This window comes from Spermophilus citellus (assembly GCF_964194105.1).
Source record: "Spermophilus citellus genome assembly, chromosome: 9".
NCBI lineage: Eukaryota > Metazoa > Chordata > Mammalia > Rodentia > Sciuridae > Spermophilus > Spermophilus citellus.
In genome coordinates, this window is record NC_138191.1 from 113,034,610 (window position 1) to 113,057,671 (window position 23,062).

At 41.4% G+C, this 23,062-nt stretch overlaps 1 protein-coding gene across 6 annotated transcripts in view; it reads right to left on the reverse strand.

The window, feature by feature from the left end:
• Positions 1-2,881: 2,881 nt before the first annotated feature.
• The window catches only part of LOC308655343 (protein argonaute-1), a 33,497-nt gene continuing 13,316 nt past the window's right edge, over positions 2,882-23,062 (reverse strand). For 2 of the 6 annotated variants that reach the window (XM_081305402.1, XM_081305406.1), the window contains 12 exons: positions 19,949-20,068; positions 19,453-19,584; positions 19,194-19,327; positions 15,106-15,290; positions 9,108-9,267; positions 8,835-8,925; positions 7,473-7,667; positions 5,437-5,571; positions 5,091-5,129; positions 4,722-4,823; positions 3,875-4,074; positions 2,882-3,628 (listed from right to left, as the gene is read on the reverse strand). In XM_081305402.1, coding sequence (XP_081161528.1) covers positions 3,520-3,628; positions 3,875-4,074; positions 4,722-4,823; positions 5,091-5,129; positions 5,437-5,571; positions 7,473-7,667; positions 8,835-8,925; positions 9,108-9,267; positions 15,106-15,290; positions 19,194-19,327; positions 19,453-19,584; positions 19,949-20,068 — 1,602 coding nt within the window. In that variant the 3' untranslated portion in view covers positions 2,882-3,519. The remainder of the gene's footprint in view (positions 3,629-3,874; positions 4,075-4,721; positions 4,824-5,090; positions 5,130-5,436; positions 5,572-7,472; positions 7,668-8,834; positions 8,926-9,107; positions 9,268-15,105; positions 15,291-19,193; positions 19,328-19,452; positions 19,585-19,948; positions 20,069-23,062) is intronic. The other 4 variants (XM_081305405.1, XM_081305407.1, XM_081305403.1 and 1 more) reach the window with 3 other exon arrangements.

The window sequence follows — 23,062 nt, forward strand, 5'->3', positions numbered from 1 at the left end:
AGGTTTCAAACTTCTAGGTATCCTCTTTAGCCTTATTCTAAGTGTTCCCAGCAACAATAGCCCCAGGTTTAACCCCAGAAGCCAACAGTAGCACCTCGACACCAAAGGGTCGTGTTGGACTGGACAAAGAGCACTGCTTTCCTTTCTCATCTTTAATCCAAACTCTCTCCATTCTCTTCCGAACACTCCCTTCTTCCTCTGTATCTATCTTCTAACCCTCCAACCCTGAATACCCAAATAGCTCAACCCTGGAATATCCTCAGCAAAGGGAAGTCTCAGGTAAAGAGAAAAGGAAGCAGAACCAGAAAATATGAGAGAAACCAGATCCAAGGAGTGGATAAATATGGAACTGACAGAAACCCTCCTGATTTCATGCCAGTTGGGCAGACCTACTGCTCTGCCCTAGTGTAAGCTTGAGGATAGTCCAACCCAGGGTTAATACCACTGGGTGTAGGGAGCAGGTTCTTGGTCTTCTGTAGACAAGGGGTTAAGCCTAACTTTGTCAACTAACAGTGGGATCACTGCAGCCATGCAGAGAATTCATCATCACATAGGCAGACAGGCAGGCAGGCTGGCCAGCAAGCAAGCTGAGTGAACAGAAAAAAGGAAGAGGAAGCCAAGGAAAGTGAGAATAGGAAAAGGCAGGCAGAACAGTGGGACAAAGGGAGTTAGAGGCCTAAGAGGATGAGTCTAACCAGGGCCCTCTCAGTGCTTCCTTGGAGCCTGGTAAGAAGCACTACTTAAACCAAGCTTTGGCTTGCTTGCAACACCACTTCTTACTGTGCGTGTAACACCCTTCGAACAAGAATAATCAACATTGTCAAGGGTATTTTTCAAGTCTCAAACATATTTTTCCATTACATTAGGCAAGAAGTAATTTTCTTATCATTGCCCAAACTGCTTCTCTTGCTTTTATTTCTTCAAAGGCATGTGCAATGCCAAAGGACCAAATATGCCTTTCAAGCCCCAGCTTAAAACACAACTGGAGAGAGTGAGGCAGAGATAGAGGAGGAGAGAGCACAAACTTGCTGTTGCAAGAAGGGACTGCCACCTGTTCCCTATGGACATTTGCAAATGCTGGTGAATGACTAGACCCTCCAGGAATAGTGCCCTTATCACAGCCCCAAAATGTACCCAAATAGAGAACTTGCAGAGCCCACTGTCCTAGGAGAGCTCCCTCCCTAAAGGGTGACAGAACATGAAGTAGACTGTATGTGAAGGCGATGGACAGGGCAGATGGAGTGTTGGCATCACTCTCTTTAGGCACTTGTGTAAGGAATGTAGGCTCTCCAGTAAGCTGCCTCCTCCCAGAGCCCTCCATTCTGTTCCTCAGCTGGGCTTGTGCCCATGGGGCACCCCATACTGTAGCCAGCAGGAAAAAAATACAGGAGGAGTTACTCAACAGTCCTGTTGCTTTCTCCATAATGAATGTTTGTGCTACGTTTTATGAAGTTGTTGAACAATGTAGCCAACCAGAACAGAACCTGGGATAAATTGTTTTGCATAGCAAATCTGGGTCTGTACAAGGGCTGCCTTGGAAAGAAAAGGGTAGCTCTAACTCCACAGACCAGGATTCAGACCCTCCTTCTCCCAGCTGGCCTCCAAGCCTGGGCTAGATCTCAGGTATCATGGCTTCATAACCAGAGGGGGATACCCAAGCCCAAGCTTTTCAAAAAGAGGAATTTCCCCACTGAAGTTGAAACTCCTCAGGATGGGGGGGGGGGGGGACACGGGACAGTCAAGGAAAGAGGGGACCTTGCTTCAAGGTCAGCATAAGAACCCCCTTCGTTTCCAGTCTTGCAAGAGAGCCAAACCCCATATCTCGAGACAAAAAAAAAAAAAAAAAAAAAGGAAAAACCATGCCACCCACTCACATGCCCTAGTGGGAAACCAGGAAAAATTCCTTTGTGTAAACAGAAGCATTAGGGAGCAGCAAAATTCCCAGCCTGTCCACAGGACATGCTAGAATCTGGGATGAGTCAAAGGACAGTCCAGTCCAAAGGAAGGGAAGATGCATTTGCAGGAAAGAGTGCAGGACAGTGCAGAGAAGGGAGCCTGCAGCAAGAAAAAGGTATTTTCTGCACAGAGGAAGGATAGAGCCCGAGCTCCACCTTGGGGAGACCACCACCCCTTACCTAGCCAGGCCAGAAGACAAGAAGGTACACAGTTCCTTCTGATGGCTCAATGTTTCCGGGATGTAAACTCATCAGGCATGGGAGTGATTTCCAGATTTTGGCAATAGACTCAAGTTGTGGTATAAAAATAACATTTAGTTTTCTTTTTCTTATTTTAAACCTAAGGATCTTCTGTTATAAGACACCCCATTTAAGAAATATTGAAACACAAGAAACTTGACCATCAGGGGGAAAAAAAAGAAGCCAAGAGTGAGAAATGCTATGAAAGTAACTCTAGACCAGGGCAGGGTGGCAGGTATGGGGAAAAAAGAGGCAAAAGTGGAAAGGCCAAGGGCCAGTCATCTCAGCAGCTCCGAGACTTGTCACGTCTGAAAGTGCAAATGTCAATGGATTTTAACCATCTTGAGGTTGTAATCTTTTCCAAAGCTCAATGAATGTGGAAGTCAATTCCTTTAAATGCAAAATAGCTGGCATTCTGGCTGGAGGCTTGTTGTGTTCAGGATATTTCTTCCCCACCTACCTCCTCTCCCACCCCCACCCCATCCCCCAAAGAAAGGTACAAAAGGTTGCAGTTCTGCAGCATTACCATTACAGGGAAGGCACTGGTTACCCACCAGCAGGCGGAAGGAAGACAGGGTCGTGTCACTTCAGAGCTAAGTGCCATAGTGCCTTAAGTGTTGCTAGGAGGGCTGGATGACTGTCAGGAAGGAGGCGTAGGGTGGGGTAGAAAATGTGGAGAGGAATACGGGCGGTGGGTGGGGGTGGCAGCTGGGGAGGAGCAACCAAAACTATTAGCATTAAAAATCTTCCTACAAACTGGATTCTGAACCCATGAAAACATCTAGTATCCTAAAATATTGATCTGGGTCTGGTTTCATTTTTCTTTTTAGACAAATCTAGACCTTTTTTGATTAAGGCTCCTAAAAAAAAATCCTTCCCTCCTCCCACCCACTTTCTCAAGCCCTTTACTTTTCCAACTAAAGTAGCAAACCCAAACCTACCAGCTTTTGTCCGCAGGGCTACAGAGCCGACCTTACCAAGCTGTCAAGCATGAGTCTTTAGTTAGCACTGTGAGTCACATGAGACACCTGTGTGTATGGTGGGCACCAGTGATGCCCCTCTTGGTCCAGTGGGGTCAGGGCCAGATGTGACGAGATGAGGTGAGGGGTGGGGAGCATGAGGTTAATATCAGAGATTTCTGGCTGGTGGTCTGTCTTGCTGGCCCTATTCCCCACCGTTACACCCCCTCTGTAGAAAGAAACAAGGCCTCCTGCACTCCTCCCTACCCCACCTCCCTCCTCCTTGCTTCCTCTGGATTTGGGCGGCACAGCTCCTGGGGCTTGGAAAGCTTTCTTCTATCCAGTGAGGTAACAGCGTTCTGCCTTCAAGCGAAGTACATGGTGCGCAGAGTATCCTGGTGAACCTGCACGGCTTTGGCCAGGGCCTGGGGGTCCCGCCCATTGCTCTGCCCCGATATGTGGCTCCCCTCTCCACTGAAAAGGAAAAAAATGAAAGAAGTTCTTTCTGGTAAACTGAGCTACTGCTAATTCCCTCGCCCATTCCTGGTGATGGTATGCCAATATCCATACCAACATTAAGAGAAAACCCCAATCCGGCATTGGGCAGATGGGCTCAAGGACACCAAATTGAGTAGCATCCACTTCCTTCTACCCAAGGAGAGTTGGGAGAGTCTGAATAGGCTGAAGCAAAAAGGAAGCCAGGCTGATCCCAGGCCTCACCTGTCATGCTCCTTGTCCACCAGGTGGTATCGTGCCCGGAAAGCCACTAGGCGGGCATAGTAGGCTGGTGCTGGGATAGAGACTGAACGTGTGCATCGTACATAAGTGTGGCACAGCTGGTATGTCAATATCTGAAGCTCATCCGCTGTGAAACGGTTGTCATCCCAAAGGACATAGTAATGGGATGGTCGGCTGGTACCCTAGGAAGATAAGAAGGTGAGGGGTCCTAGGTTGGGCAGAGAGGTTGGCTGATAATAAAGACAGAATCACTACTAAGAATATGGCTAGGCTGGATGACCAACCCATGAACAGAGACACAAAACCACCAGTGTCATAAAGCAAACTTTTATGGGCAATTTGCAAGTATACTCAGGGTTTATTAAGAAGGCAATCTTGGAGCTGCGGTTGTTGCTCAATGGGAGAATGCTTGACTAGCATGTGTGAGGCACTGGGTTCAATCCTCAGCACCACATAAAAATAATTTTTTTTTTTTTTTTAAAGAGAGAGTGAGAGAGGGAGAACGAGAGAGAGAGAATTTTAATATTTATTTTTTAGTGTTTGGCGGACACAACATCTTTGTTTTTTTGTATGTGGTGCTGAGGATTGAACCCAGGCTGCACGCATGCCAGGCGAGCGTGCTACCGCTTGAGCCACATCCCCAGCCCAATAAATTTTTTTTTAAAAAATTACTGTATCCATCTACAAAAAGAAAAAAGAAAAGAAAAAAAAAAAAGAAAGAAATCCTGATTTGAATACCACTCAGTTGATAACTCACATATTCTAGAGGCAGTAGGAATCACCAACTAATCTTTGACCCAGTGGAAACCCCAGGGTATAACCCAGCTACCTGGATGCCTGCATGGCTGCACAGATAGAAGTCAAACTCAAATGGATGGGTGATGTTGGTGTCCACAGTGGTCCCAGCTGGGATGTTACCACTCTTCCCAATCTGTGTAGAGAGAAACACAACAAAGATCCCAAGACCTGCTTGGCTCTAACAAAGGCCTTGGCTGAATTCTACTCTGATTCCACCAGAACCCCAAAAGCAAGACAGAAATTACTGTTCCCAGAGGGTACTAGGTCTTGAAATAATAGGCTTCTAAAATCAAACAGAATTGTGTTCAAGTCCTGATCTTGCCATTTATTACCTGTGTAATCTTAGCTTTAAGATTTTTAACCTTTCTGAGGTTAAACTGGAGATAATAATAGTACCTACCTCACAGGGTTGCTGTGAGGAAGACGCCTTGTACAGTATCTGGCACATAGGAGAAGTTCAATAAATGGTTGTTCCCTTTCCTTTCTCTGGGAGTTGTTCTATATATGGGGTCTAGGCCAGGGAGCTAGGAGGAGGGAGAGGAAGTATAAGGGAAGGAGGGGAGAAGGAGGACACTAAAGGAAAAAGGTGGTACAGGATGGACCACAAGAGTCAGGGGGAAGGAATGAGCCAGGGAGATGCACAGGACAAGGACTAAATTCCCAGACTTCATCTCAAGGGCTTCTTCCTTATCAAGACAAGGGAGACAGGATAAGGGTATAAGTGGTCTCCTCAATCCCTCACTCACTCGCTCATTCTTGTCAGCACAAAAAAGGCGGGTGTGATGGCGTTTCTGCACCACAATGTAAGTGATCCCAGGCTGGTAGTCCTTTTCCAGTTTGATGCAGGCATCGCGAATGGCCAGTAGCTCATAGTGGAGGATCTAGGCACAGGGTGAGGAGGGAGACAAAGATACACAACTCCTCTTGAGTTCATATGCTTTCCTGAACTAAAAGACTGTCATCTATAAAAGGGCTTTTTGTTCAGCCTCCCTTTATAAACAGATGCTTATCAATCAATTAAGAGATAATAGGCTTTTCCTGCCAAAAACATCAGCCTTATTCTCAGTTCACCTGATACGTTTCAATAACACCTTGACTAGGAAGAGAGTACCCTACTGGTTCCTAAGCATAAAGAGACCCAACATCAAGACACAAAATCAAAGTTCACAGAGCAATCACTAAAATCCCAATGTTCAAAGTTAGGTCGACTTCAGGATCAAGAAGATACTGGGAATTCCCCTGTGAGCTCCAAGAGTAGATAGGGTTTGGACCACCAGAGAAAAGCAGACATACAAGTTCCTGAATAGGTGCAGGGGGAGTAGATGAATCCAATCCCATAAAGATGTAAGATTATAAGAAAATGAATGAGCTAATGAAGTCATCACAGTGTAAAAATCATAGACAATAGTTACCTGTGATCACAGACGTCAGAAATAGGAAGTGAAAACTATATGGAAGGGGTTGGGAGTATAACTCAGTGGTAGAGCACAAGCTTAGTATGCCCAAGGTCTTTGATCCAATCCCCAACAGCAACCCCCCCAACACACATACATGTACACATACACACACATGACTGTACAGTAGAAAAGGAAAGACCTTGGAAAAAAACTAGAACTAGGCTTAAACCCAAGCTTCATATAGTTGTATCACCTTCAGCAAGTTATATAACCCCTCTAAATCTCACTTTCACTATATCCATTAATGTTACTAATAAGAATTACAAAGCCATTGTGAAGACTAAGAAATTAAATAAAAGCCTAAAAAGCAGTATGGATTAATAACTGCTGATAATTTTGCTAATCAGTTGAATCTTAACTCATAGCTTTGTGAAGCTACTAGAGATTTCTGAATACAGAAGTGATATGATAAATTTGTCTGGCATTTAGGAAATAATGGATGACTTGGAGAAATTGAGTGCAATGTTTAAGAGAATGGACTTCAGAATAAGAACAATGTGACCGAATCCCAATACTACTTATCAGCTTGAGTGACAATGAAGACTCATTTAACATTTCCAAACCTGTTTCCTCATCTGTCAAATGGCAATGATAAAATTATTATTTCTCCTTGGCAACTGTAAGCATTAAATAGAACATACTTAAAGTGCTACAGCACAGTTCACAGCATAAGATGTGCCCAATAAACTATAGTCATAATACTATCAAATGGTAGTTAAGGGCTGGGGATATAATTCAGTGGTAGAGCACTTGCATACCATGTACAAAGCCCTGGGTTTGACCCTCAATAACACATATGCACACACACAAAGGAAATTAAGAAAAGCAGTTCAGTATACTAGTCTAAGCAATAGAATATGAGGGTTGGCAGTGAGAATAAATAGGAGTAACATTATGAAAAAAGGTCAACAATATGGTTCTCAAGTGTGGTCTCTAGCCCAGTAGCAAAATCCAGGAACCTGTCAGTTTGACAGATTCTAGGATTGTATCCTAGACAGAAATTGCAAGGGTAGAGCCACAAACTATTTAAACAGTTCCTCCAGGTTACGTTGATATATTTGAGAATCATTGGTCTGGGGGAGGGAGGGAAAGGAATGAGAAAGACTGATCTAAAGCAGTCTCCAATATGAACCAACCCGTAAACAGGCATCAAGGGCTTTCTGTTGTAAGAAGAAAAGTCTATAGGTGCTTAATACTCACCTCTCAGTTGTGATCCTTGCCCACAAGCCTACCCCATTTAGAGAAGCTCCTGAAGAACTGGCACATCTCCCAGAGCCAACAGCTTAGAAAAGCACCTAGCCCTCTGGCCTCGACATGGGCCCTACCTGGGGAAGCTGGCCTTCTGGGACCCCATCTCGATAGAAGATGATGCGCGTCGGCTTGAAGCGGGTGGACTTGTAGAATTGGATGAGCAGCTCACGCACCATGTAGGACAAGTCTTCAATGATCTCCTGCCGTGGTCGCTGTACCCGCACAGTAGCACAGTATCGGCTGGGGTGGGCATCCATACTGCCTACTACCTGACAATCAAAAAGAAAGGATCAGGGGCTGGGGATATGGCTCAAGCAGTAGCGAGCTCGCCTGGCATGCATGCGGCCCGGGTTCGATCCTCAGCACCACATACAAAGATGTTGTGCCCGCCAAAAAAAAAAAAGAAAACTAAAAAATAAATATTAAAAATAAAAATATTCTCTCTCTCTCTTTAAAAAAAAAAAAAAAAAAGAAAAAGAAAGGATCAGCCACCAATATATCACTTTCCCTGTCAGAATGTGGGTTTGAGGAAAGGCTTTTTAGCGAAAAAACTGTGCAACCAAATGAGCAGGGTCTTGGGTTCAAAAAGTCTGTTCTACTGTACTTTCAGAATTTACTTAATCCTTCTGATAAGAATACTTGCTTTCAATGGTGGTGTGGTACCTATAAAGCATCGTGCACAAGGCCTGGCCCTATCCCTTGCAGAAGAACATGTGAAGATTTGGCACTACTAACTCAATGACTCATCCAGGGCAAGTTTATCCTTTTCTCCATTTAATTAATAATCTACCCAGGAACCATGACCATCTTGTAGTTGATGGAAGTATGTCAATTTCAAAAGGGAGAATGACCATAGCCTAAGAGGGATGGCCACAAGCAAATCAGAATAAGCATATTATAGGTTCTGTCTGCCTTACCAAATTAAGACAAATCTACCTAGAGAAATAAGAAAGCTGAAGAAATAGAAGTATGAAGTTAATTGCTGACCCCTAGCAATTTGGAAGCCTCTAAGAGACAGGGAGCCAAAAAATCAGAAGAGGCATTGGAGAGACATCTAATCAACTAGACAGATTAAGGGTGGGGATGGAGCAGAGGAAAGGACAATCCCAGGAACTAAGTATCTCCCTTAAGAGGGATTTCAGAGAAGATATATACTTGCCCATATCCTAAAAGCAAGTGTGGAAAGAGAAAAGTTCAAATGCAGAGCAAGTGTGATGGGAGACTGGCTACAGTTTCTGTCCTTAGGCTGTATTCTCACTAATCTTTCCCCCAAAAAAAGATATTACGCAGAGCTTTAAGGGTAAATGGGATGGTGAGCTGCAGGGTCTTACCCAGGGTCAAGAAGAGCCTGGGCTGAGGGAAGGAAATCATGCACAGTCTTGAGGGCTCAGAGTTAAGAGGAGAACCTTATGAGGAAGCTGAAGCATATTACTCACTGCTGTGATAGAAGGTTTTTTCCCATCCCCTGCTGGGGGGTGTGTAACATCTGCTCCTAGGAATATCACTGGCTGTTGAAAGACAGCAGAGCTGAGCAAAGAAGAGAAAACAAAATGGTGAGGAATTGGATCTTCTCTGCTTAGCACCATCTAGCACTCACTTTGTTCTTCTCCCTCTTAAGTCTGATTCACTCTGCCTGGCCAAGGGCCTGCCTGTTCATTAATCCCCAGCAAGGTACCTCTATAAGATCAAATGGTCAACAGAGTTCATACCGCTGGTGTGGGACTAGGATGTTGTTAATGCCACCAAGTTTGACATTGATCTTGAGGCAGAGGTTGGATAGAGTCTGAGGCGATGTCTTGACCACGTTCTTCACCTGCACACACTGTGTTGCCATTCCCAAAAGAGTATCTCCAACTCGTTTCACCTCAGCTACAGGAAGGGAGAAAAATGATTAACATATTTAACAGGTATTTACTGAATGCCTACTGAATGCTAGGTAGTGTTATGAAGTGTTAAGGAACATAATAGTGACCAGAAAACATATCATAAATACTGCTCTTACAATGCTTACTTTGTGACTAATTTTAAAAACCATGAAAATTCTAACACTGATAAATGCTACAACAGAAAACCACGTGGAGCTATGCGAGAACGTAATAGGGGGTAATATACTAGTCAGAAAAATATTCTTGAGTAAGAAATGATGAAAATGAAATCTGAAGGCAGCAAAGGGCTTAAAGGAGGGATTTGAGAGGAAACATTTCAGGCAAAGGAAACATGTACTCTGCTAGGAGATAAGATAGTACGATATATTTGAGAAATTGAAAGGCCATATTGGCTAAAAAGGAGAGGCACGGGACCATGTTGTAACAGAAAAAAATGTGGTAATTAGGCTAATCTATGGAAAAGATGAGGGTGGCTTAGATTAACCCATTATGTCCCATCATCCCATTTATGGAACAAAAAACTTAAATTGAAAGCTGAAGTTGTGGCTCAGAGGTAGAGCACTTGCCTAGCATGCGTGAGGCACTGGATTAGATACTCAGCACCACATAAAAATAAACAAAGGTATTGTGTCCAACTGAAGTAAATATATAAATGTTTTAAAAAAACCCTTATATTGAGCAAACAATGTATCATGGTAACTTTGAAATAAATATTTCTAGAGTTCTATTCTTTTGAGAAAAGTAGTAAATGAATGATTAGTGATAATATTCATTAATGTTATTGTAATTAATACTAAATAATAAATTATATGAGAACTAAATTATGTTTTCCAATCTATTTTAATGCACATGTATTAATTTCATTGAAATCGTCACAGAATTGAAAATTTGGGACTTAGTGGGTTAAGAATAAAGTCAAGGAGCTGAAGACATATTTCAGTAGTAAAGCTTGTGCTTAGCATGCACTGGGCCCTGGGTTCAATCCCCAACACTGCCCATCCCTCAACAAAAAACAACTTTTAAAATTAAAAAAAAAAAAAATTAAAGTCGAGTTGTTGAGATGCAAACAAATAGATTCAGAAGATATTTGATTTTAGGAACTCAGTTACAGACAAGATGCATGAGAAAGAGAAGAGATTTTTATGGATAAATTTTAAGTTTCTAGCTTTTCTAACAAATTCTTTGAGAAACATGTTTAGTTTGAAGTGTTTTTTGTCATCCCACTAAGGTTATCAACTAGGCAAATGGACATATGGGTTGGAAGCTCAAAAGAAATTTCTGCAATATTTAAGTACAGGCAGTAACTGAAGGCATGATCTTGATGAGATCATTAAGGAAGATAGAGTGAAAAGAGGGCTTAGATCTGAATCTTGAGGAACTCCCAGTATTTGCAGAACAGGAAGATGGGTCTGCAAGGAGCAAAAATCCAAACAGCTATAAGGAAGAAAAAGACAGTGTTGCATGGTGAACACCAAGGGAAGACAGTATTTCAAGAAGGAGCAAGTGAATAAGAAAGTCAAATGCAAACCAGGTGTAGCAGCCCACGTCTGTAATCCCAGGAACTCTTGAGGCTGAGGCAGGAGGATCTCAAGTTCAAGATCAGCTTCAGCAACATAGTGAGGCCCTAAGCAACTTAGTGAGACCCTGTCTAAAACTTTAAAAAAAAATAAAACAAAACAAGGCTGGGGAAGTGGCTAAGCTCCCCTCGGTTCAATCCCCAATACCAAAAAGAACAAAAATAAAAGTCAAATGTATCTAAGAAAGTGATAAAATGATGATCAGAAATGTCCTTTGGAGTTAATGATATCAAAGGAAAAATCTAGTATTTTAAAGACTTGATCAGGTACTTAACAAAAGAGGCTAGTGACTGGTCAAGACATAAAGATATTCAACTTTATGTTACAAGAAAATCAAATTAGGGCTGGGGATGTCGCTCAAGCAGTAGCGCGCTCGCCTGGCATGCGTGCGGCCCGGGTTCGATCCTCAGCACCACATACCAACAAAGATGTTGTGTCCGCCGAGAACTAAAAAATAAATATTAAAAATTCTCCCTCTCTCTCTCTCCCTCCTCTCTCACTCTCTCTTTAAAAAAAAAAAAAGAAAAAAAAAAGAAAAGAAAATCAAATTAAAAGCATAAAGCAATAATATCATTAAAAACCCCAAAGAATGGCTAAAATGAAAAAGAGAATACCAAGTTTAATAAGGATTTGAAACTCCTAGAACTATCACACACTGCTATTGGTGTGTTAGTTGGTAATACACACTCAATAGAAATATGCACAGGTGTTCAAAGGACATGTACAAGCATTATTTATAGTAGTCAAAACTGAAGACTAGGGCTGGGGTTGCAGCTCAGTGGTAGAGCACTTGCCTAGTATGTGTGAAGCACTGGGTTCAATTCTCAGCACCACATAAATAAGTAAATAAAGATTTTATGTCCATCTACAACTAAAAATATTTTTTTTAAAAAAACTGAAGACAATACAAACGTGTATTAACAGTAAAATGGACAGATACATGTAAAATGTGTTATATTCACATGATGGAAAACCTGTAACAAACTACAACTAAACACAACACAAATAAATCTCACAAATTTAATATTGCCTGAAAGAAGCCAGACACACAAAAAATACATACATTGTGATTACATTTACATGAAATTTTAAAAATATGCAAAACTAATCTATGGTGTTAGAAACCAGAATAGTGGTTCCCTCAGTAACTGGTAGCTGAGTGGTGATAATGTTCTGCTAAGTACTGATTACACTGTTGACAGTGAAAATTCATTGAACTAAACACTTCAGATTTCTATGTATCTATTATTAATAAGAAGTTGCATTTTTAAAAAAGTAAATGGAATCAATTTAATGGATAGAAAATATAAAATATAATGAAAACTGGATATATATAGTACCACATCAGAACTGAGCAAATTTGACACTGTCTACACTCTCAGGGCAACCACAAAGCCAACAAGACCTTGATCTGACCATCACAGGGAGAGTGTCATTTCACCCAGCATCCTGAAGGGTCTTTAGTAGAATCTGACTGCTTCTCTTATCTGCTGGCTTAATTTTCAGACAGATAGTCTCATGTCCATGTAAATAGAAGAAACCCAAGGACCTAATAAAGGTACAAGGCTGGGGAGAGGTGTAATATTACTGAGCCCAGCAAGGGGAAAATTCTGATCAAGTACTGCCTCCCCAGTAAGCCAAAACACTGGATTTTCCTGTAACAGAGGGAACCACACACAGGGATACTTACTCAAGGCAGTTCTCCTAAAAAGCATCCTTATCTTTCTTTCAGGACTATGAATTTAAGGCCCTTTAAGAGAGAAATAGCCTGAAGGTCACCCAACTTCCCTTCATAAGAAATTATTGAGGGCTGGGGATGTGGCTCAAGCGGTAGCGCGCTTGCCTGGCATGTGTGCGGCCCGGGTTCGATCCTCAGCACCACATACAAACAAAGATGTTGTATCCGCCCAGAACTAAAAAATAAATATTAAAAATTCTCTCTCTCTCTCTCCACCTCTCTCACTCTTTCTTAAAAAAAAAGAAATTATTGAGTATCATAACAACATAAGATAGTATCTTCTATATGTGCAGAGGCAAGAAGGTTTCAGAGTAGAGTCAGATATATTCCACATTCAAAATTAAACAAGGTAGTAACTGATCAGCGGCCTGATAAATCAGAGGAATCCAGAAAGACAAGTTCATCCTCCAGGTGGAATGACAGGAATAAAGAATAAGCAGCATTTAAACTGGGTCTCAAAGGATGGAGAGAAGTTTAAGGGCAAAAGAGAAGAACAAGAAGAGTAGTCAGATAGCCAGGTAAAGACAAAATGATGAGAGCCAAACCAGAGAGTGGAAAGCACAGACAAGGAACGTGCATTTAAAATGGATCTACTATGTGCCAGGCACTCTGCTAGATGATTTTTATATCATTAATTGATGAGGCTCAGAAAAGTTAGGTAATTTGTCTAAGCCAGTTGACTGGTACATCCAGGACTTAAATTCAGCTCCAATTCCAGATCTTCTAGTATGAATAGCAAGTAAGCAGTGCAAGATAAAACTGAAGAGGTTAAACTAAGTTCAGTACCCACAAAGCCCTTAACATAGTAGTGAATGGGGACCAATGAAGGTGTTTTTTTTCGTTTTTGTTTTTAACATATACTTTTAGTTGTAGGTGGACACAATACCTTTATCTTATTTTTATGTGGTGCTAAGGATTGAACCCAGTGCCTTACTCCTGCTAGGTGAGTGCTCTACCACTGAGCAACAACCCCAGCCCCTGAAGGTATTTTTTATAGGACAGTCACAAAATCTTATCTGGTAACCTGCTCAAGAAAGACTTGTGAATAAAGGTTAGAATAGATGACCAACAACTTGCAGAAGAAAGAGTCCAAATGGAAATATAGGAACTGCAGAGAGTTCAAGGGCTGGATCAAGATTTTAGTTCTATAACTTATAAACAAGAGGTGATAACCTAAGCAATTGGAATGAATGGGAGTATCAACAGAATGTAAAACCAGAGGACAGAATGCCAGAGAATACCAGACATTCCTGATAATGACAAAACTGAGAGATAGGAGAAAACATCCAGAAGTCAAGGGAAGAAGAAAACTGGAATGTAGCTCAGTGGTAAAGCACTTGTTAGCATGCGTAAGGCCCTGGATTCAATCCTCAGTAACACACACACATACATACACACACACACACACACACACACACACACACACAATTGTAGTAACGTATTCCAGGAGGGGGAAATCTAAAAATGTTTGAAGCTTGAAAGGTATATGAATTACCAAAGATAACAGAACCGGATGGGAGCAATAGCACAGAGCTATTGAGCAAATTGAATAAGAGAAAAGTGCTAACAGAGACATACATAGTCATTTCTTTTCTAAAAGAGAAAAAAGGGAAGACAGAAACCTCTTAAAAAGTCCACATCATTATCAGGTAACAGAATATTAGCAGAACCACCATATCTTTGCTTGGGCTGCACAATGTCCTAATAAACTACACACTCCTAAGGACAGGAATCTCAACTGACCCATCTGTGTATCTGGCCATCTGAGCCTGGCAGAAAGACCAGCACACAAGGTCCCCAGTAAATATTACTGGGAGGGACTGTGAGCAGGTAAATAAAATCTAGAATGACCTGCTGAGAGCCATTAGCCAAGTAGGTATGACAATTTCCTTGCCAGCGTACCCCATGTTGCTTAGAGGAAAGACTCGTGGAAATGGACTTGTCTTGGACATTTGCAGTGACATTGCATGTATGTTTGAGAAAGGTGACCCTGACCAGGGTGGATCCAGGTTTAGGGAGGATCCTACTGGATTAGGGCGGATCCAGGTTTAGGGTATATCCTGCTGGGAATAGGGAGTAACCCGCTCCTTGGGTTTAGGGCGGTTCCAGGTTTAAGGTGTACCCGGCTGGGAATAGGGCGTATCCTGCTGCCTCAGGCACGCTCCCTCCTTGAGTTCCCGTTGAGTTCTCGTGGGATTCAAAAAGTATTTGGGATTGAGAACATGAATTTCCCCAGAATGTGTGTAGAGTGCCGGTGTGAGTTCGGGAATAAAGAATTGCTGTTTGAATCTACAAGGCTCTGAGTGGCTCGTGATTTTGTGCTCAGCCAGACTGCAGCATTGACCCAATAGCTCATATAGACTGATATTTCTCTCATAAGAGGAATGCTAACATGGAACACCTTTGGCAGAAATCAAAACTCTCCATCAACTCCACCAAAAATCCCCCAGGGAGCTATCCCAAAAAGTGTCCTATCATCATTATCACTGTCCCAAGAGAACTGTACCATACACTGGCGTCTTCCCTGGCAGGATGACGATAATGAGTTGCAGCCCTGAGTAGGTGTTCTTGAGATGCCGGAACATGGGCTCCACGCTGTCAGCCCCTTGTGCGTATTTGCAGAAACAAGGCTGACCCTGGATGGGCATCCCTGCATCCTTGGAAATCTTCCGCAGCTGGTCTGTGAAGTTCCTGTAGCACAAGCACGATTATGATAGGAGCCAGTAAGTCCCACTTTAAAACTCAAATGAATGTCTCCATCTTAGGTGCTAAGCACTTATTAAGGCACATGAATGAGACATGAGCAGATAGTGGAAAAAAAATACATTAATGGTTGAATAGGACAAGACAGAGCTTGCCAAGTGTGCAACAGAGAGAATACCAAGGAAGTGGAGAAAGCCCCAGAGAAAGGACCTGTAGGTATTCCCAGGGCTCCTACCTTGTCCTCGATTCAAGCAGCTGAAAGCTGTGCTTCATTACATATGCAAAGAAATAGGCAGATGTCTAACTGTAAGGCCTTTTGCTCAAAATAAATGAGGTTCCAAAGTGATGGGAGCTCAAGAGATGCTCAGTAAAAACAAGCTTCCTCCTCCCCTACTGGTTGTTTGATACCTTGAGCTAATTAAACAAGCTTCTTTCCTTTAGTTTAGGGCTTTACTTTGGGAAAGGAAAACAAAGTTGGTAGACAGGGTACACATGCAATATAGTTTAAAAAAAAAAAATCAACCTACAAAAATAAACTGACAGACTGAAACAGGCAGCAGGGAATTTAATTTTTTAAAAATCTTTAAACAGGGGCTGGCGTTGTGGCTCAGGGGAAGCACGCTCGCCTAGCAAGCGCGAGGCCCTGGGTTTGATCCTCAGCACCACATACAAACAAATAAAGGAGTTGTGTCCAACTACAACTAAAATAAATAAATAAATAAATAAATTTTTAAAATTTCTTAAAAAAAAAATCTTTAAACACACTCAGGCTTGTGGCTCAGTGGTAGAGCAGTTGCCTGGCATGTGTGAGGCACTGGGTTCAATTCTCAGAACCACATAAAAATAAACAAACCTTTATTGTGTCCATTTACAAATAAAAAATTAAAACCGAAAAAAAAAACTAACAAATTTTTAAAAATTAATCAAACATACTCAGTGTTAGAGTGCTGCTTGCCTAGCATGTGAAAGGCCTTGGGTTTAATCCACAGCATCACAAAAATGTACAAATACAGAACAAAAATAGTTGTTTAGATGCCACATCAGAAGGGAGGAATGGAACTAGAATGAAGGATATAAAAAAATGCCAAATTTATTTATATTTACTTTTGAAAAAAGGATAAGGTAACTGACAAAACTCTGGATAATGGATATATGAAACGTGTATTATCCTCTACATTTATTATTTAAATTTTTTTCAAAAAAAGAAATGTTAGAATAAAAAAAATATAACCTAAGCATTGTCTCCTGAAAACAAGAAGTAGGGCTCTCATAGGTCCACTAACATCATTTCTTCCATTTCTCTGCCTTGTACACAACTTGCTGTAACTACCAAAAATGCCAATGAGTTACCAGACTTCATTAATAGTGAGTCCCTTCTTCAAGGGAAGGGGTATTCCCAATCTTCTCTAAATAACAGACCACATTTGGGATACTGTACCCAGTGCTAGGGACCAAAAAGTACTAAGAAACATCTAGGAGGGGGAAGGTTTTGAAATCTGACCCAACAGTAATAGAGTCTCCTCAGTCAGAAGAAAAATCCTGAGGGTTTAAAGAACTTCCTCATCCATTCCCAATTACCAATTTCTCCTACTTCACTTCATTTCTTCCCCCATTCTCAAATGAAAAGGGGGCTCTTTCTCTGTGCTTCTGAATCCCACTGCCTCCTCTACATTTGGAGACATTGTTCTGTTTACTTTCTATTTTCTCTATTTTCAGCCTCTGCTTAGTATGCACATTTTCCCTGGACAATCTCACCCAGTGCCATTGCTGAAGACTCAGAAGTCTTTACCTTTAGCTCACAATCACACATATAATGGGGTGTCACTGATCCAGATGCACATATCACATTCTCACCCCCTATACCTAGGGGGTCACTGAGAGAGGAAAATGCCCAATGAAATTGACCCCTTCCAACTCTTGAGATTGTAGTTACCAATTCCTGATGCCTCAAAATGATCCAAACAATAAACTGCCCCCCTCCCACACACACACACACACACAAAAAAAAAAAAAAAAAAATAGACAATGAAAGAACATGGAAGTAAGAGAGAAGTATACAGAGAATAGAGCTACCAATGAAATGATCAGGCTCAAAGGAAAAAAAATTGGGAGCCCTTCTAATACTGCTAAGGGCCAACCCTCCAATGCTAGGCCAAGTGCAAGAGCAGCTTATCCCAAATGGAGCTAAATCCAAAGAACCCAAGAAAGCGGACCCTCCCCCCAAAAAAAATCTATTTAAGAGAAACCATAATTATGACAGTGGTGGCTGTTTATCTGGAAATGGTAAGGAGAGGGCAGAAGAGCAAGGGCAGGGTCTAGAGTCAGTGGATTTATTAGGAACTGCTAGAACTAATTCTTATGAAGACTCCAAGACCATCTGAACCCACAAGGGCATGTCTCCATTATCTTCATCACAACACCAAATGACCAGCTCCACTGACTCTAATTCATACCCAGAGTACACTGACCCCATTCCACATCCAGAGAGCCACCACATCAAGATAGCAAAAGGTGGGGATGGTGACACAAAATCCCAGCAACTCAGGAGGCTGAGGCACGAGCAGCACAAGTTTGAGGCCAGTCTCAGCAACTTAGTGAGACCTGGTCTTAAAATAAAAATAAAATTAAGAAGGACTCAAAATAAAAATAAAAATAATGGTGGTAGCACATGCCTGTAATCCCAGCAATTCAGGAGGCTAAAGCAGGAAGATAGCAAGTTCAAGGCTAGCCTTCGCAACTTAGTGAGATCCTGTCTCAAAAAAAAAATACAAAGGACTGGGGTTGTAGCTCAGTGGTAGAGCCCCCCTGGGTTCAATTCCCAGTATCACAAAAATAAATAAATAAAATTTAAAATAAAAAAGTGTTGGGGATGTAGCTCAGTTGTAGAACACCCTAGGTTCAATCCCCCAGTACCATAAATACATTTCCCCTTCTCTTCTCAATCTCTCTCTCTCTCTCACTCTGTCACTCACTGATACATACACACACACACACACACACACACACACACACACCACAGCATAAATCTCTGAACAGTACACTTTAAGTATGAGTTTTGTGGGATTTTTAAAAAACATACCTTAATAAAAGTTTTTTGTTTAAAAACAAATGATTGTAGAGAAAGGGTCAGTGACTTCACTTATTCATTCATTCACTGAAGTCATTATTCCCCTAGCTTGTTTCCTTAAGCCATTCAGCTATTTCACTTTCCCCACAGCTGCCATCTACTCCAAGTCACTCAGCCCTGAGGGTGCAGAGACCCTTACTAGTCACATTCTCCTAATTCAGGTCACTTGGACCTGACAGAACAAATTCTGTGGATAGGAGAGGACAGCTCACCTCTGAGCTAACCAAGCTGCTTATTATGTTTGTTTGTTTGTTTCCAACTAGCAACGTAAGTTTTGAAGCTCAGATCTGATTTGATCCCAACTCTGACACTTTCTTGATGTGCAAACTTTGGACAAGTTACTTATTAACCTCTCTGAGCTACAGTCTCTGAAAATGGAAATAGCACTACCTATTCACTATGAAGATGAAATGGGAGAACATAAATTAGGTATTTAAATAAAATGTGTCATAAACATTATAGTTATCACTACCAGTACTTATTACCAATGATAATAATTGCAACAACAAAATAATTAAACTCTCCCTTAGGAGACTCATATCCTAAAATCATCATCTCTGGTACAGACACGGCTCCTTATTGAAGTCTCCTAACCATAGATGGACAAAAAAGGAAAAGGAAGAAGTCTCAGCCAGAAAGGACAAGGCAGGCAGAGACAAGACAGAAAGAACAGACTATAGATCCATCTTGATCCCTGGGCAGCAGGGAACAGTAGCTCTGGGTTTCTTCCCACCCTTTCAACCCCACATACCAACCCTCCTTACTTGAGCACCTCTTCTCGACACTGTTTTTGGGGTGCGAAGCAGGCGATGGCCCAGACTTTGATCTCAATCCCATTGTAGAACTGTTTCCCCCGCATGTCCCAAACACCTTGATTGGGTGTGGCAATGGCCCGGTTCTGCGAATAGGCAGAGGGGGGCGCCCAGGTGAGCCTCAGTAGAACCAAGTGGGTAGGGACCAAAAGCCCCTGGTTAAACAACCCAACCACCCACATATGCCCCAGAGATGTTGTGTGGCCCTGACCCTGCTCACCCGGCCGCCGTACTGCAAGATGGGCGCCGGCAGCACTCGCCCCGTCACCTCCGTCATGTCATCTTTCACTTTGATTCCAAATTCCTGGATGTAGGGATCTAGGTTGTAGCTGGCATTCTTCATCTGCAGGCAAAGAAGGACATCTTAGGAGAACAGCAGCTTGGTAATACCGTAACTCACCCTCTGGGTCCCAAGGAGAGAGCCCTGAAGAGAAGCTGAAGTTGGCAAGAAATAGCCCTAATAGGTAAGGTGGGAGGAGGAATAAAAAATGAAGGAAGCAGCAGTGGACAACAGTAAAGTTATCAGGAGGGGAAAATCAAAATAGCTATAGTGTCAAGAAGCAAGAACAGCCCTGTAGAGTCCCCGGCACCAAATCCAAACTTGGGTTCTCTTGAAGGAGGGTCTTTTGGGGCATTAAAACATCTATGCTACCAAGGGTCCCAATAACTGAGTAAATGAGCATGCATTTCTCTGCAACCCCACTGACCAGGCGACTTATCTCCTCCTGTCTGTCTGGGGCTGACCTAGCTGTAGCCTTTATCATGGTTGAAGTCTGGTTGTCAGTCAGCTTCTTTATGCAGCGCTGCCCAGCCACAATGTTACAGACCTGAGGAAATGAAAAGGACAGGCAGCTCTGGCTTGAGTTCAATCCACCCTATAAGAGACCTTCACTGTCAACCAGGGAAAGAATCTCTTGTACATACATGTATTCTCCTCTTGAGTTTTACTTGATATGTTACAAAATATTCACATTCAAAACAAAAAATAATACTATTGTGTGATTAGAACCTTGGGATCCAGACTCAGAGCTCAGGTCTATTAAATGAGAACAATATCAATCTGATAGGGCCGTATGGAGAGGAAATAAAGGATTTAAAGGACTGAGCACATTTTTAGGGCACATTAAACCCTCAATAAACTATAACATAGAGCTCTTCTGAATACTGAAACTCAAACAAATTAATTCCTACAGCAGTCTCCACTAGTGGCAGGAAGTGAGTTGTTCCATCCTACAACAATTGAGGAGGACTACAGAGGGCTTTTAAACTCTTGAGCCCCCAGACTACAGAAATCACTGTCAGCCAACAGTGTCCACCATTGTTGTGAGGAAATCCTGCTACGTGATTCATCTGTTCTGGCTCCAAGAGAAAATGATAAAGACAAAAAAAAAAAATGTCTAGTGATGTATAAGACTGCCACTTCCCAATATATTCAGGATGCTGTGAGCAGGAAGGTTTATAGCAGAATAAAGGGTAAGTAGGTTTTGAGAGACTTGGGTTTAAAGTCCAGTTTTGCATTTCTAAATGATGTTACCTTTGGCAGGTCCCTTAACCTGAGACTCAGCTTTTACAATCTTAGACACGGGGAAAAACACTGTTTCATAATGTTGTTGTAAATATTTAGATGAGATGAAATGTATAACACGCACCCTAAGACCAACATGATATACATGCTGGTTCTCATTCTAATTCCCAGAGTTCATGCTAAAAATGGGAGGGAAAACCAAACCAAGGTCACCTGCTTTTAAGTTCCATATTTTAACAAACACACAATATCAGCAATTTAATGGACATCCAGCATTGTTAAAATTTATGCGGTTGCTCTCTTAAAGATGTTTTAAAGTTGTAGCACTCTCCATTGTTTCCAGTGCTATAGAATTAGCATTAGCAAAAAACTAACGCAGGAAAGAAACCAGAACCATTGCTAATGAGAACGCAAAATGGTACAATCATTATGGAAAATGGTATGGTGATTCAAGAAATTTAACACAGGGCTGGGGATATAGTTCAGTCGGTATACTGCTTGCTTCCCACACACAAGGCCCTGGGTTCAATCACTAGCAGAAAGAAAGAAGAACGAAGGAAGGAAGGAGGGAAGGAGGGAAGGAGGGAAGGAGGGAGGGAAGGAAGGAAGGAAGGAAGGAAAGAAAGAAGGAAGGAAGGAAGGAAGGAAGAAATTAAACACAGAATTACCATGTGAACCAGCAATTCTACTTCTGGGTGTGTACTCATAAGAAGTGAAAGCAGAGACATGAATAAGTATTTGTGCTCCTTTTTCACAGCAGCTTTACTCACAGTAGCCAAATGTAGAGGTAACTCAAGTGTTCATCAATGGATGAACACATAAAATGTGGCATACACAAAGGAATATTATTCAACCTTAACGCAGAGGAAATTCTAACATGCTACAACATAAACCTTAAAGACATTGTGTTATGTGAAATAAGCCCATAAGAGGACAAACATTATGATTCAACTTTATAATATAAGGTTTCTTGAGTAGTCAAATTCATAGATGCAGAAAGCACAATGGTGGTTTCCAGAGCTAAAGGGACAGGGCAATGGAGAGTTATTAAACAGGTACAGTTTCAGTTTGAGATGATGAAAAATTTCTGGAGATAGAGAATAATGACAGTTTTACAATAATGTATTTAATGCTATGAAACTCTAAACTCTAAACTCAATAGTTAAAATAGCAAATTTTATATTATATATATTTTACCACAATTTGAAATAGAAAAATGAAAGCAGAAATGAATTTTGATTTGAACATTTGAATTGGAGGCACTGGGCTATTACTAGTTTCTAGCTGTGGAATTCAAAAAATCCATGTTGTTTTTCTTTTACTTAAAATCTTCCAGGGCTGGGGCTGAGACTGTGGCCCAGAGGCAGAGCATGTAATGAGGCACTGGGTTCAATCCTCAGCATCACATAAAAATAAATAAAAAAAATAAAGGTATTGTGTCCATATACAACTAAAAAATACATTAAGAAAAAAAAAATCTTCCAGGGCTAAAGATGTAGCTCAGTGGCTGAGCATTTGTCTAGTATGCACAAGGCCCTGAGTTTGATACCCATCCTGCAAAAACAAACAACTTTCCAATTGATTCCTATTCTAATTAGAATAAAATTCCACTAACCAGAAATTAGAACCCTTACTCATTCTAAAACAACACAGCCATATTGGAAACACTTGGCAGCTCAAGATGTTAAACACAGTTATAAATGATTTCACTCTTTAAATACATACCCAAGAGAAACAAAAACGTGTTCACACACAAAAGCATGTATAAAGAATGTTCACAGAACCCTTATGTATAATAGTCAAAAAGTGGAAACAACCCAATGTCCATCAACTGAAGGAGAAACAAAATGTGACATGTGACACATATCCACGCAATAGAACACAGATAAACCTTGAAAATAACGAGCTGAATCTTGAAACAATTATACTAAATAAAAGAAATCATTCACAAAAGGCCACATATTGTATGATTCTACTTAAGTGATATGTTCAGAGGAGGCATATCCAGGGACAGAAAATAGAGTAGTGGTTACCAGTGGCTGTTGGGAAAAAAAAAAGAATAGTGCATGACTGCTAATGAGTGTGCACTTTCTTCTGGGGGTAAAGAAAATAGCTGGAATTAGTAAAATGTTGCATAACTCTGTGAATACACTGAAACCACCCAATTGTACATTTTAAGAAGATGCATTTTATGGTATGTTAATCATATCTTGATGAAGCTATTCTTAAAAAAAAAAAAATCCCCCTTGGCCACAATATCTTATATGATTTGACTTGCACCTCTCTCCAGCATCAT